Consider the following 17,183-nt stretch of genomic DNA (forward strand, 5'->3'; position numbering starts at 1 on the left):
ATTAAATATCAAAATATATATTTATTGTAAGACAGAGCAATAAAATGTAAAAAATTGAAAGAAAGAATAAAAGATAATTAAACTCTCTTCTTTTATGCAAAAAAATTTTGTTTTATATTATTATTGTGATGTTTGAATTTTTATTTTATTTTAAATTTTATTATTGATATTCTCGAAATATGATATCTATAAAATTAAATATGCATCATAAAAATTAATATAGAATCGCGATATCTGAATAAGGAATTTTTAATTCTCAGACAGTACCAGAAAGAGAAAGGCTAGTTCTCAGAATTCTGAGCCTGATATCATCTCCATCTTACTATTGTAATTAGAGAAAAAAGAGTAAACGAAACAGACGATCCAAATTTGCATTATTATAACGAAATTTGTGCACTGCATATTTTTCCTTTTATATATTATATGAAATATTTATTTAAAATTAAAAAATTAAAATTAAAATTAAAAATATATATATATTTATTTACTTTCTCTCTATAATTATATTTCACAATTATAAGTTTATGTAATTATAAAAAAAGAGTTAATTAATTATATATATTTAATTTTATATATTTTATATATTATTATTTTTTTGTAAGTTAGAAGGCTTATGAGTGATTCGTTTCTGATTGTCTGATATGTAATATTAAAAAATCTATCACGCTATTTTAGATAGTTTCATTTAATGTAAAAATAATTATTAAAAATCTGCGCAGAGTGATATAGAAATTATTCATAAGAAAAAAATGTTTCTCAAATTTTAATCTTGAAGACAAAGAATCGATGAAAATGCGTCGTAGAAAAAAAATTATAGGATTTCGCTTTTTACTCACTCGGGCCCACGAGAGATCGACCATTTTTATCGAAGCACCCTGTATATTCGTCGCTGGCGCGCGTGCGAATTTAATGGTAATATCGCGCGGGAGAGAAAGACCTTCTCGACTCCTCGCCTCCAGGAATCTCCATCGTCTGACGTCATCTCCGGAGCGGCCTGGAGAACGGAGGTCACGTGTAGCGAGCGCGCCGCTAGACGAAAACTCGATACACACTAGGGCGCGGGCGGCCAATGGGCGCCTCGAAGAAACTCCGACGTGTGTTGTCGCGTCGTCTCGTCGCCGGCGCCGGTTCGCCTCAGTCGAGCCGCGGCCGCCGAAGTGTGAGTGTCGTGTTCGTGTCGCTAAGATTGGACCCCCGAATTTTCGCGCGACTCTATCCTGTAAAAATATAAAAACGCTCTGCGCTTGTTCACGTTCCTCTAGGAGCAGAGAAGATGGCCTGTAATAGAGCTGCCAAGTCCGGATTTGCCGCCGAGGCGCAGAGAAAGGTGAGGTTCCGCGCGAAAAAGGACTCGTCGACCCGCTTTTCGTACGCGCGATCGTTGGCATTCCTGCCACCCTGACCTAGTCAACCGCTCACCCTCCTCCCCACCTTAACTCCGGGGGTACTCGACCTACTGAGGGTGCATTTCCGCAGGGCGCAGACGCGCATCCCCGGTTCGTCGTCGCGTTTATAAGGCTGTGGTAATTCACTTCAGCTGGGCTGACAAGATCAATGAGGCAAATGTGGCATTGAAATATCTTTCGATGAAGCGCTAATTATTATTGCGAAGTCTCTTTAGAAGTGATAATTACATTTTTAATATCATTTTAAATGAATAATTAAAGTTATAAGTAATTGCGATTTATTATTATTGATTTTTTTATCTATATATTGTGAAATGTTTAGGATAGGATGAGAGACTGATTCAGACTAATTGAAAAACGAATGGTTAATTCAAGTTGTGAAAATATGAAAATTAATATGTGTGTGTGTGTGTCAAGATATCGTTGATTATTATTAATATAATAATTAATATAATTAATATCAAATATATAAATAATATATTTTATTTTATTTTAAATTGGGATGATCGTATTATTTTACAATTTTCAATAATTCTATAATCATTCAATAATTATTCCAGTTTCGGAATATTATGGCAAACAATATTGTGTAAAATTTAAATAATTAAGCATCTACAGTTTTTTTTTATATCGAAACATAATCAAGAAGATTGAAGATATTTGATTTCTTTATTTAAATATTAAATGTTTATTTCTTATTCATACAAGTAGCTTTATTTTCTATAGCTGTTTATAAGAAATTATCTGGTAAATATCATCCTTTGAAATACAACTCTACTTCGAGCTTCACGTGACCCTAATTTTTCTGTCAAATATATTATTAAAAAAAAATTACGAAGTCTGCGTATACCAATATAATGTGCGAATGTGGCACACGCAGTAAATAATGAGGCAGACTTTCCGTACTCGTACCTTCGTATTCGTTCATGTAGCTCGTGTTTACCTTATCTCTACCGTGTAGATAAACTTGTGAGGGTATCAAGAGAAATTCGTATAAATAACATAATAAAAAAGGATAGAGATATAAATTATTTCAGATTTTAAACAGATTATAATAAATATATTATTTTAAATTAGTTTAAATCGTATTTTTCATATATGTCACATGTTTACTGCAATTTTAAAAAATTTAAAAATTCTTGTTTTACTAATTAACATAATCCGATTTTAATCGTATACAAAATGCATTATGATTTTGTAAGCGGTATCGTTGTACTGACAATAAGATAGGAAATGCACGCAACGATTAAGAAAAATTCGCGATAAATTATCCAGCTTAGCAAACCTTTGCCAAGCTTTGCATTAAATTCTATACAAGTGTGTCGTTTATCTCGCAGCTGTGTTTAAATGTGTGTACAATCGCTCGCTTTCACAATTCTGAGACGAAGCGATTCCCGCCAGCCATAAGTCACTTTATAACACACACCTATGTATAAGTATCTTAATCTTATTTATTCAAGTATATACAAGACATATAACCTGAAGTAAAATTTTTGGAAATATAATCGACGGTAAAGCATTTTTTTTAAGAAAAAAATCTTAAAAAATTAATTGATTATACATAAAACAATGTACGATATCGAAAGTTTATTACACAGTCATAAATTAATTTGATCGTTATGATAAACGATAAGAGATATCTTTCACACATTTTTGAAATATGATGAAAGAGCTAGAAATATTTTGTTTTGTTTTGATATTTATCATGATAAAATAAAAAAAGATAAATAAAGATACTTTAGTTAATAATCATGTAATTTGTGAATGATGCATTCAATGTAGATAACAAACAAGTGGATGCAATTTTGTGATAAATAATGATCTTATTTGGAGATAATCAACACATTAGGAATAGTAAAAATTGTATTAAAAATTTTATTTGTAAAAAAATTGCATTATTTTATATATCTAATATTTCTGCCAAGAAAAAATTGATTCCAAAATTCAGTAAAAATCGAAGACTTTACATTCTGTATCATATATTTTAAATACAATCATAAGTAGAAATTAGAATTTCTATCGATTCAAGTATGTGAGGTGAGAAAAGAAAAGTTAATTTTTATGTGCATTCACAAAAGATGCATCTGTCATTTTTCGATTAATTCGCTTTCTTCACCTCAGATATTCTGTGGAATTCAACATTGCAGGCATTTTGTTCCGTAATCGGCAACAGCTGCTAGGCGGTCTTTTTCGAGGGGAATTAAAATGAGATCCACACTGTTGCCGAAGAAGGGAGCGTCCCTCACGAAACCCGGTGACCATGGTATACTTCTTCGACTCTGTTCTTCGACTGTGCTGTACAACCCCTCTCTTTCTATAAAACCCTCCTTAATATTTCTTTCTCACGTTGCCACACTCGAAATTACGATATCCTACAATGAGAGCCCATATCTTTTGTCTTTCTCCAAACGAGTAGCATGATCAATACTCGTTTGCTTGCTTCTTATTTTTCGTTGTAGAAAATTCGTTAATTATTTTTACATTATTAATTTCATAGTTTAAAGCATAGAATTTGTATAATTTATAAATTTGAATAATTTATAAATTTATAAATGCGGGAATTCATTATGTTTAATAAATAATAAGAATGAATCTTTTGTATACGGAGAAATTTCTTTATCAATAATTAATAAGTATTTCTTTAGTATGGATTAGCATTTAACATTATTCCCATATTAAATACATCAAGTACTGCGTTAGTACTTCAAATACTGTTAGAAACATATAATATCATGTTCTCAGGAGTAGAAACTTTAATGGAATTGCATCATTAATATTCAGAAGAATGGAAATATACTGAATGTTGTCGCATACATGGATAGTGAGTCATTTTTTATCAGTCATATTTTTTTCTTTCTTCCGTATGTTATGATTTCTTAAATTCCACATTGTAAATTTTATAAATTTAAATTTATGAATATTCCTACTATTATAGTATCTCTCGTTTTATATTTTCTTTAAAAAATTCACGTTTGAAAATTGCATTCTCCAATTTCTTTCGATAATATATAATTGAATTTTATATAAAATATATATTTTTATTTTATAATAGAAAAAGATGGCAAATTTTTGATATCTAAAACATCTAAAAAGTACAATTGTAAAAAGTTATCTTGCATTTTAATGAGAGACTATGGAAATTATATTGTTAAGAAGAAAATACGTATTTCTCTTTACGAATCGCAGAAGACATTCGTCGCAATAAGTTTGTGGAGAAGCTCACACTCATTATGAACTAAGATATGCTTATCGTTTGCGGAATGCAGTTCGAGCTAGCTCGTCATACTTCACCGGTACGAAATAATTTGTCTCAGAATGTAGTGACGCGCATGATTTAAGAGTGACGTTGAATATTGTGAAAAAAGAAAATTAGTATATTAAATTTGAGACTCGTCACATTTTTTTATCACTTTAAAATTCCATCACTGAGAAACATTTAAAAATATTTTTCAAAAAATATTTATGATCTGTCATTAAATGTTTTTTAAGAAAAAGATCTATATATGTAATATAATTAATTCTATATAAAAAATTAATTTAGCAATGATTCAACAATGATGCCATATCTAGTAAAAAATTCTATAATTTCCTTATAAAATAAAGGGCACTTGTATGAAGCAAATTAAAATTGTCATTGCTATTATTAATAAAATGTATTATATTATTAATAATTATTATGGTCTAATAATTAAAACGATATTATTATTATTATTATTATTATTATTATTATTATTATTATTATTATTATTATTATTATTATTATTATTATTATTATTATTATTATTATTATTATTATTATTATTATTATGGACAGGATAAAGTTAATTAAAATTCGTTATAGCTACAAACATCCAATGAATCTAAATATATGACGTTCCAAGATAGCAGCGACATTGTGAGGTATCATTAAAGACATAATTACTGCTTTCAGTGCTATAAATTAAAACCTGTGAGCCATGATGATCTCCTATAATTACTAGAGTTCAATGTGCCTATTTACACAAACCAACAGAAGAATAAATACATATGATTAGTAGCATCAAATGAGATAATATCAAGTCACGATAATAGCAAATCTATTTTTTTCTGGAAAAAGAATCTAATTAATTTTCATTTATTGACACGAAGGCGAATATTATTGCAAAGCACGTGTTCTTCAACTGTCGGCGCTCTTTAAATACAACAACTAATATTACGTTATCATGATTGAGTGAATAAAAATTACATTGAAAAATACATTGAAAATATGTAACGTGACAGAAATACACATATGTAAAGAATATATAAGAATTTTTCTATATGATCTTTGATAATATATTTATCTTTTGAAGAGTTTTATATTTTTTTATTTTCTTTGTTTCATCACTGTTTATAACAATAGATAATAAATTTTTTTTTTTTAGATTTATATATTTTATGTGACTTTCTCTTATCTTTTCTATATATATGTATATATATATACATATATATATATGTGTGTGTGTGTGTGTGTGTGTGTGTGTAATTATCTATTTATTTTGTTGTATAGTGATCTTTTCCTCGGAATTATGATTTCGTAGTAACTTACAGTACAGTCTTTTCTACGAATACCATGCCATACGATGAATGTGTAGTATTATAACCATACTCTAAAAATAGAGATGCTTCATCCCCAAAGAGGATATCTGTATTAACGGCCGGAAGTAGAATAAAGTGGTTTCCGTTCTAGGAGCGAATAATGAAGAATAAGGATTCTTTGCGCGCGCGTCTTATTATTCTTCTTATTATTATTCTTATGCATCTCCATGCGAACAACAGATAAAATAATTTGATATACAATTTGATTTTTTGATTTTGGGCTTGTAAATCAAGATTAGCTTAAAATTAAAATTTCATTAAAAAAATCAAAATAATAAAAAAATCACGTATGAATTAAATTACGATAAAATATATTGATTTATGTACTTTTAAAATTTAATTTTTGAATAGCTAACTAAATATTAAAGAATTTTTTGTCATATAATTATATAATATAATTATATAATATTAAATAACAGAACACACAGTAATAAAATATATTAAATTTAATTATTTTAATGTTAAAAAGATATTAAATAAAGTTCATCTTATGTAAAAGGAGTCCAGCTAACTATAAATTCGAAACATCGTAATCGCGTTCAACATATGATTTTACGTGAGCTATTACAGCTGATAAAAGCATTATCGCGTTTCAAAAATGCATTACATGCGTCAGAATTGATAAATAGAATGATTATATATTCACTTTCATTTATTTTGCTTATTTCTTTAATTCTTTCTCTTCCAATATTATACGATATAATAAAGAGAGATATTATAATTCAATTTTTATAGTGTGCAAAAATAATATAGAATCTAGATAAGTAAATTAACTATCATTATCTTATTATGAGTTTAATATAAATCTTTCAATACCTTAAATATTATTGATTATTTAGAAATATTTATTTATAAATATTTCATATTTTGTAACTTAATTTGAAATTTATTATCATACATAACTGCTAAATTTATCTAGGAGGATACGCAAGATACACCTACTTATTTCGTGATTATGAAACAGTGTTGTTGCAGGAAGCACTTACTTAACTCATCAAATCGGAATATTGAGAAAAACATAACGCTGAACGTAAAGTTTATTCTACCAGAAAACTTTCTCCACGATGTGACTCATTCTACAGCATAGTTTCTTTCTTATGTCATATTCGTCGTCAGATGACATAAGGCTTATAGACGACTTTAATTATCGATATTTCACACATATTTATTGCTAACTAAATATGTTCCTTTCAAGTGAATTACCTAACCACTCCTATATGTAATGTCTGTCTGTAAGCACTGATCGTAAAGTACAAGTTTCAAGAAGAAATGCATTTGATAGTTAATTTTAACTTGACAAAATTGTTGAAATAAAAAAAAATTTCAAGCAATATGATAAAAAATTTAGAGAAATAATCAAATCCACAAATATTATTATTTTACATAGTACATATTTTTCTGGAAAATGTTAATAGTATTTTATATTGAACAAGTGAAAGCGTTGTGAAAAATTGAAATCAAAATTATGTGTTAAAATAAATTTCATTGAATTGTAAATATATCATATAAAAAGTGAAGAGAGAGGAAATAGATTAGAGATACATTAATAGAGATGGAAAATGTAGCAACATTATAAAATGTATTACGTGCAATCGATATTACGATATTTCTTTATATAATTTATTATAATGAATATTATAATGAATTATATATTAATATTATAATGAATATTATTAAATGAAAGAATGCAAAAATTGTCAATAAAAGGTATTTTTAGTGCAGTCTTGATAACTTATTCAAAGATTCATTTTTTTACATAAACCTGTAGTGATTATATGAATAATTTAATTACATGAATATCACATTGATTATAATAGAATGAATAAATTATCGAGTACACAAGATAAGCGAATTTTGAAGATTTCGCCATGACCTCGACAGGAATCCCTTGACCTTGCATTCTTCTCAATTAGCAGTTATGGGTTCCCATGATTCTTATGAGTTGTACAGTGGAAATAGAAATCTACATGCGCAGAAAATCTATCATTGAAAATGGAGAAAGTTTTATCTGTATTTTATGTTTGTAATAAATTGACAAATATTAATATAATATTTATTTTCTTAAAAAAAAATGTTAAAACTTAAAAAGTAAATTAAAATTATAAAGTGTACACATACACGTATATGTATATACATCTACAGACTATCTTGTTTCACATAACTTTCCCGTTTTTTTATTACTCATTCATCACGAAGTGAATGCAGTTTCTTATAACGTGCAAAACCTCGGAGAGATCGCATTCGTGACTCGTGCGAATTTAAAGATGACGTTATCCCATGTATCGTCATGAATATTTTAATGTGTATTCAAGTTCTTAAATGGTCAGTATGGAAATTGTGTGTATATATATATACATTCGCACATATATGTGAGAGTCAATAATACATAGACGATTAAGTAATCGAGTTCGCGTGACTTTAATACTAAATTATAATATAGCTTCAGTTATTATATATTATCGAATATATAATACTAATAATAATAAACAACAAATGAGACAAACTGTATTGTAAGGTAATATTATAAATATGAACTTTGGAATTTTTATCTTATACCGGATGTTAACTCTTCATGTACTCTATGTACTAATGAGAAACTAAAACATTTCACAAACTCAATTGAATATTTAAATTCATCCGTTTTTTGCTCAACAGAATATTCTAATATTATTCTTTTCATTACAATTCAAATACGAGATATATTACATGCAAACAAAGCCAAGAATATTTCAATGTCTTATTCAAGAAACTTAAATTACGACTTAAATTGAGACTTGATTAATTTTAACGATTTTCTTATTTAATGATGGATTTTAATCAGTTTTTTTATTATATATATTTTGTTATTTTATTATTATATTTTATATATATTTTATTATATATTTTGAATATATATTTTTCAAAATAACCCGAGGTCTCTCAGAATCTCTTAGAATTTTAAAGAAAAGATCTATCCAAAGAGATATACAATTTGTATTTTAAATAAGAGAATTGTAGCTCCTTGAATGTTGTATTCTTTTCATCATGTTCCAATACGTATGAAGATATTATGACTCTTTCGAGCTGACCGTTCTCTTCTCGTTTAGAGGTCCTTATACGGTCAAGAGCAACCAGACAACCTTTGCTCACACATGCATTTAACTCTTCGAGAAACGCGTATAATCGAACAAGTCGCATAAGGAGATTATGCAATGGATCGGTTTTACAAAGTAGGTCAACGATTTTGACGATATAATACATATACGTGTTGTATAATATAAGCTTAAACCTTCGTAACGAGCGTATACCTCTTAAGGGCAGTCGTTAAGCACGATTGCGAACTTCCTTTAGAAAGGAGATCCTCTATTCATCGACCAAGAAGTGCACCATACTAGCATGCAAATCAATCAAGTTCTTAAGGTCTTGCATATTAGCACATCCTTGAAGAACCAAAGTAAATCTACGCAATTTTTTCACGTTCGAAAATGTAAAAATAGATCACGGGATAATTGCTTACAATTTCGTTATATTTTTTAGCAGTATATATTATCTATTATTGATATATATCTCTCTATGTGTAAATAAATTAAAATATATAAAAATTTCAGGATTATATATATGATTAATAATAATTTACATAACATTGGCATATTTACATTGGTCACAACTAAGATGCCTAATGTCTGATTTCGCCTGCGAAATTACGATCACCCTAGTCAATAAACAAAATGACTCTGCTCATCGCGACATTCGAGCAATTCAATCTGGCTTGTACTTCATTGAAGGCAGCAGACCTCTGACCTAATTCTTGCGACCATGAACGTGAATATTACACGATATAAGCATCAATGTCGTCTCTAGAAGCATGATGAAAATGCATCGTAATTCTTCAATTACAATTCCTTTTGTGAAAACTATTTTCCAACTCGGCCTTTTGCATTCTTAACGCTACTTATTATTTCGTTATTCTAATAATTCAAAATTTAATAATTTATCAATATAAAAGCTTCATATCAGAATAATATTACAAGTAAAATTTAAAAAAAAATCGAAGCTATCGCGCGATTCTTGGATTCTAACAATTTATACACTAGTACTTTTAATCATGATATAAAGCAACCAATAGTTTTCTTTCATTTCGTACAAAAGTAATTCTAATCTATCATATAAGATATAATATCGATAAATCTTATTAATTAATACGTGTCTAGCTGCGATATAATTTTTACAACTTATAACTTTTGATGAAATTAGACATATAAATGTATGAGGCTCTTTTTTGAAGATCAACAACCGCTAATTGCAAAAATTAATGAATGTATTTTTTCCGGTGTTTAATGATGAATGGATTTTTTATATGATATAACATACTTAGATTTTTTTTCCCTCAGCTTCGAAATTAGATGTAAATTTCGTGGCAAGTATTATATGGCTTATATGAAGAAGACGTGCGATCCTCGCATAATTTCTAACTCTCTAAGGAGGCTCTCTGCGCTCTTCATATTTTAAGAGCCTATTCGAAAGGCTTCGAGGTTCACATGGTATACCAAAGAGATATCTTCGTATCTTTACTTGCGCTTCTCTCCTTTTCTCTCATCTTGGAGCTACGACAAACCCTCTTACCTCTTGAAATTCGATACGAGATAACCATTGCTGATCGTACTGTTCAATCGAATTATTTGTACAATACTCTCTCTAGAGATAAAAGTTCCCTTGTAGATTGAACTATTTAGAAATTCTTTTCTTGTTAATGTTTACATTTAAAATTCTATTCAGATCTTTTTATTTAAAATATTTTCTTTCTCATATGCAGCTCCAAATATATATAATTTTCTATAAAAATATAAAGTTCTTCCAAATTTTAATATATTATAATAGGCTAAAAATTAATCAGAGTACTTACATACACATATTAAAAGAAACAACAAAACTTGTACACTGAATTAAATTCAATAATAATAAAAAATATAATTATTGATAAATTACTTTAAAAAGTTTATTTCTTTTTTTAAATTTAAATGAATATTGCCTGGTTTGTTTATTCTGATGTGCAATATATTTATAATGCTGATTATTTGTACCAGCTTTAACCTTGATATTGATAAGATAGACAGTTATCCGGTGATATCACATTTATAGAGGGAATATGTGAAATTACAATTAAAATTCTACTCTTCTATAATATACTGGCTCCATATATTATGTTATTTTTATATATTTACTAAAAATGTTATTAATAATGTTACAACGAAATTAATAATACAAAATTAATAACACAAAGTTATCTAGTATTAAAAAATCTATTTCTATTTATCAAAGAAATGTTTAACATCATATTAAGGATTATAATTATATATCTTATTAATCTATTTCATATTATCTTAATGATAAAACCATATAAAATATTTTTAACGATGATGAGATATTTAAATACATAAAGTTTTCAAAATTTATGCCAAAATTTATGCTTCATGTGAGAAAAAGCGATAAATAAGTGTTACGTGCCTTTTTCGCGTTTATGCTAAAATTTGTCACTCTTCTCACGTTAATAAAATTATTGTGCGCTTACTTAATGTCTAAATATAGAAGCAATCGCGTTCTATATTACTAACGACGGTGGTCACGGTATCTTGTGTATTCTTTAAAAGAGAACGCGATATCATCGAGAAATGTGCAACTATGCGGAACAAAAGTAAATGACCAAGCTCGGACATTATTCAAAACATACATAACATTTTTTTATGAATTTAAAACCTTATTATAATTATATCAAACTTTTCACTTTCCATAATTTTTGAAGTTAGCACTGGTCTGATAATTTTTATTTAGCTTTATATTGTAAAATATTTATGTTTTTTGCACATATAATATTACAAACACTGCAAAAATTTTAAGAATACTAGAAGTAAAAATTGCCTCGGCAAATTTATAATTACATAGAATACAATTAAAATTTATATTTATTAAATATAATTATATTCAATTTAAAGAAAAATAAAATTATAAATTATAGAATTTTAATTTTCAATAAATAGTAATAAATTTGTCATATTTATAGCACGGGAAATTATTTTTCACATTATATAATAAAATTTATTGGAATTCACGTAAATCGTTCATAAGGAATTTCCATTATAAGAAGATATATATTGCACAACTTATTGACATGCAACGGCATTATTCAATATTTTGTAATATCCTTATTCGCAATCCTTTTAATATTCTTATTCGCGATTCCTTATCCTTCCGATCTGAGCTATCAGTAAAATTGTTGAAATTGCAAAAATAGCTTATTTTATAGGATATTTTAATTTTTATAAAAAACAAGATAATAAAAAATGGTTTTAAAATGTGAAAACAAAATGAAAGTTTGGTCATAAATTATTTTCCATAAAATATTAAGTGCAATTTGAAATGTTTATGTGAAAAATTAATATTATTGCAATTTAATTCGAATGTCTTTGTAAAGGAAACTCTTGAAATGCACCTCCAACTGATATATATGCAATATATCTGTATTCTACACACGCATTCATTTATGCTCTTTATGGATGAAAGTGTTTTTAGAAGAAACATGCCGCAGAAATAGTTTCGTGCTGGCATCGAATCGCTTTAAAATGACTCACCGAAAATCTGAAACTGCATCCGCTATAAAAACTCTGACGCGGATACCAGACATGATATATTTGTACAGTATAATTAATTCGATATCGACTTCATCTTAAAATTGTCGAACTAATGTACTATAATTTGGAAATGACTAAACTCGAGGGCTTTTAAAAATTAAATTTTTTGGAAAGAAAGAGAAATGCAGGTGATTAAAATTATAGCTCTTCTATTTCGCTAATAGATTTTCTCAGAATTTCATGGCGAAACTTGATAATCAAGATATAAAAAATTAAGATATTGAATATTAAATAGGACAAAATCTTTTCCAAGCAATTCAGACTCAACTCAGAATTTGACAAAGGAAATGTGACAGGAAATACCCTTTACATAGCCGGGTCTCTGCAAAATGCATCACGATCCGAGACACCGTATATCTAACGGAATATGCATGCTACAGGATGATGAATGCCAACGGTCCATGCTTGGAAACCTTTCCTTTTTAGGCAATCACGCATATAGGCAGGTAGAAATCGTTCATCTGAATAGAAATGCGTATTTATGTGTGTGTGATTTCTTTTACACAAAATAAATTATTTAATTCCATCTCTCAGTATATTAGAATTTAACAATAAAATCCGATAAATTGAATCATTATATTATTAAAAATTATTGTACATTTAAAAGGGACAAATGTATATGCGTGAAAAAAATTACGCTTTTCTTAAAATAAGACTAGCACAAGAAAGAGACGTATGTGTTGTATTTACTGAAAGAAATAAACTGATGTTGTAACGGGTTATAGGTCAGTGACTCGAGTATGGTTGTGACCCCTACAGGATGCATTACTTGGTTCATACTAGAACATCGCATAATTAATAAGCGGCCCTCCACATAATATCAAAGCCAACATTGTGCCCTATGACCGAGAACTCGAAAATATAATAACATCTTCTATTGCGTATCACTCTTAAGAGGATAACATGGTAATTGACTTATGTTACAGATCAATAGCAAGTACAGCGAGGAACTGGCACAGGAATGTCTGGAATGGATCAAAACCATCACCGGCGAAAATATAAACACCAACGGGGACATGGACAACTTTTTCGAAACCCTCAAGGACGGCGTCTTACTTTGCGTGTATTTAAAGACTCGAAAAATTAACGAAAAATGCCGATCGACTTAAGGATCGTCGGCGAGGCAAAAATATTTATGATAATCGCATTTTTTCTGTTTTTCACCAGCTTAGTGAATGACATCAAGGAAGGCTCGGTGAAGAAAATTAATAGGACGTCGCTAGCTTTCAAATGCATGGAGAATATAAACGCCTTTCTAGAGGCTGCGAAGATATTAGGTGTTCCACCGCAGGAGACCTTTCAGACCGTAGATCTCTGGGAAAGACAAAATTTAAATTCCGTTGTCATTTGCTTACAATCCCTTGGAAGAAAGGTACAACACCATTTCATAAACATGGATATAATGACTGAAAACTTCATGTATATTTCTTTACCAATCTGTAGGGAGAGAGCCACTCTTTTTATAAAATTGTTAAAACACCAATTATTTCCGATTCAAAAACTGTAAAAAAATCTCTTCGCGAATTAAATTTTAATTTCACATACGAGTATATCAGAAGAATATTATTTAATTCATAATAGTATACCGTAAAAAATATTCGAATATTTTATAAGATATATTTTTACAGGCGGGTAATTATGGTAAACCAAGTATCGGTCCTAAAGAAGCGGATAAGAATGTACGCAATTTCACGGAGGAACAGCTCAGGGCCGGACAGGGCGTAATAAGTTTACAATACGGTAGCAATAAGGGTGCTAATCAAAGCGGTATCAATTTCGGAAACACCAGACATATGTAAACCACTACTTTCGTATTTTCGCTGAAAAGCAAAATCGCTCTATCTCTTACCCTTGACTGTGTTCCCGCAACACGCAAGTATTCCTTTAGATATAGCATAATACATGTTCATCGAGGTCCAAAATATATCAAATGGTGCACAAGATATTCCTTGTACGCGCAATAGGAGAGAAGACACAGATAAAAAGATTTAAAAATTTTCAAATAAAAGTAATTTGAGAAAAAAAATAATTTAACTTTTGGATGCGCAAGTGGCATTTTTGAGACTGTATTTACTTTTTTATGATATTTCTAATATTATTGATATATCTTTTTCTTTTTAAACTACCTTCAACAATACTCACACTCATACAACACGTGAGGTTATATATATTAAATTTATTTTTTTGCCATTTAAATTTTCATTAAGAATCTATGCATATCCAAAAGTATAATAAATTATATATATAAGTTTTGCATCAATATGAATTATTTAATTTTGTTGTTATCTTATGTCACTTTTATGTCGATTGTATCGCGTTAATGATTCCGAATCGATATATAATGTCATAGTTATTGAATATACGTATGATAAAAGTGAGTACTCCAAGAGAGAAATAGCATGTAGTTTATATCCCGTTTCCTGATTATATGACAACTTAAAGTGAAACCTTTTATATGTGTATAATATGTATGCTATCAATGTGTAAGTTATTGGTTTATAACGCGACTGTGTAACTCTCAGGATAGAAAATACATAAATATTCTACACATTACAAAAGAACAAAGATATCATGTTAGCATTAATTCAGACAACTACTATAATATTTGTTAAATATTGCAAAGTATATTGTACAACGAGAGAAGCCACAGACTTGGCTAACTGTGTTGTCATTGCAGTTGAACATTTTTCACAATCTAACCAAATTATTTTACAAATTCATGTTGCACGTGAGATAATAATAATTATTATAATTATAATAATTATTATAATTATTATATAATGATGAATGACTATATATTAAGTATATATTTTGTACAAATATATATTGATGGTTAAGAGAAATAATAATTTTTCATAAGTGCTGATTGAGTTAATAAACAATGCATCAATAAGTGATTTTTACATTAAATGTTACTTATGATGAAACACAATTGAATGTTGCATTTTTAATTGTTCTACCCTAAATCGACTAATTCTCTTTTTAAATAGGACGTTTATAGTATTTTAAGTATATTCAATTTTTTTTTATATATTTTATTTTGAAACAAGTAATACTATATACACAAATAAAAAATCTATAATTATTTATTAAAAGGATAATAGTTTAACCCACTATTATATTTAAATTGATATTTATTATTATTGCGCCTCTTTGCCAATTCCATCAATTTCTGAACACCAGGTCTATGTAAATAAAATAGAGTGATTAAAATATATGTGTATGTATGTGTATATATATATATATATATATATATATATATATATATAAATTATATTATAAAAATTATGAAAAACAAATATATACCTGTATGGTGGTGGTAACATTTCCTCATGAAATGTACAATTCCATTTCTTTGGTTCCATTTGTTTAAATACTTGTAATTTAACAATATCAATATCTCTGTTGCATTCATCTACAATTTTATCTAGTTCTCTTGGTGGTACATCAAAATATATAAGAAAATGGCTGAAAATATAAAATCAAAAAATACATGTATATATTTTCCCAGTTAAACACATAATAAGAAAATGATCAATTGCACTTGGTCCTAGTTTAAATACAAAACTATATTAAGCTACACTTTCTTTAAATTCTATTTAATGGTGTTATAAGTGTAATCTTACTTTGCTTCTCTATGAACTTGTCCATGAGCTACGGCTTTGCATGGAAGTGGTTTTACTCCCCAATTCTCAATTTTTCTAATAAAGCCCCCAGTATTGAATATCGTTGAGGTTGCTCTCTTTAAAGTTGCTACCAGTTCGGGCTATAAAATATATCAAATTCATAATAATAATTTTCTAATAGAAAAGTTATATAAAAAAATCCGTATGCTATTATTCGCATGAATAAAATAATCAATTAGATTATAAATGCAATTAACGCAATTTTGTAAAACATAACCTAACATATATTACAGTACAAAATATACCTTTTTCATGATGCGTAATAACAGCGGCATTTCATATGTTGGCATATTTGTCACTTCACACACGCGCGCACAAGTACAATTTTCAAATAAGTAAAAAAATTAATAATAATAATAATAATATAACTTCACTATTTGCGAACAATTCAATATTTCTCCTTGAAAGAAAAAATATAAATAAGTATCAATAATCTGTTTCTTTCAGCTGCACTGCTGCACTAGTGCAATAAGTTAAAAAGAGACAAACATATTTTATTTCACTATAACTAATTGCACTAGTGCAGCAGTGCAGCTGAAAAGAACAGACCCATAATCAATGGAATAAAATAACCATTGGAAATATAATATGTAGATGCACAAAATAGTATCGATACCAAGCCGTAATCATACTATAGGTTGCGATTGGAATTGACCAATCAGAGCAAAGCAATTTGACGCTTGGCTATTCTCATTGGTCAATTCCAACCGCAACCGAAAGTCTTCTCTTCCTTCTTCCTCATTCACATCTCAGATATTCGCATGTAATTAGACAATACAGTTGTGAAAGGCCGGTATTCATAGTCCGAT

The 17,183-nt window shown here is 28.3% G+C and overlaps 2 protein-coding genes across 2 annotated transcripts; one reads left to right on the forward strand and one right to left on the reverse strand.

The window, feature by feature from the left end:
* Positions 1-1,114: 1,114 nt before the first annotated feature.
* On the forward strand, positions 1,115-15,585 carry LOC105258999 (myophilin). Its single transcript, XM_011270650.3, has 4 exons — positions 1,115-1,327; positions 13,615-13,751; positions 13,856-14,060; positions 14,317-15,585. Exons 1-4 carry the CDS (start codon positions 1,274-1,276, stop codon positions 14,485-14,487), a joined length of 567 nt encoding a protein of 188 aa, XP_011268952.1. The 5' UTR covers positions 1,115-1,273; the 3' UTR covers positions 14,488-15,585.
* A 157-nt stretch (positions 15,586-15,742) lies between these two features.
* On the reverse strand, positions 15,743-16,821 carry LOC105259000 (probable 28S ribosomal protein S6, mitochondrial). Its single transcript, XM_011270652.3, has 4 exons — positions 16,620-16,821; positions 16,315-16,454; positions 15,995-16,156; positions 15,743-15,873 (listed from the first exon to the last, which is right to left on the reverse strand). The coding sequence occupies exons 1-4, from the start codon at positions 16,662-16,664 to the stop codon at positions 15,771-15,773; spliced, it is 450 nt and encodes a 149-aa protein (XP_011268954.1). The 5' UTR covers positions 16,665-16,821; the 3' UTR covers positions 15,743-15,770.
* Between the last annotated feature and the right edge of the window lie 362 nt (positions 16,822-17,183).

This window comes from Camponotus floridanus, unplaced genomic scaffold (assembly GCF_003227725.1).
Source record: "Camponotus floridanus strain SB8 unplaced genomic scaffold, Cflo_v7.5 scaffold12, whole genome shotgun sequence".
Taxonomy (NCBI): Eukaryota; Metazoa; Arthropoda; class Insecta; order Hymenoptera; family Formicidae; genus Camponotus; species Camponotus floridanus.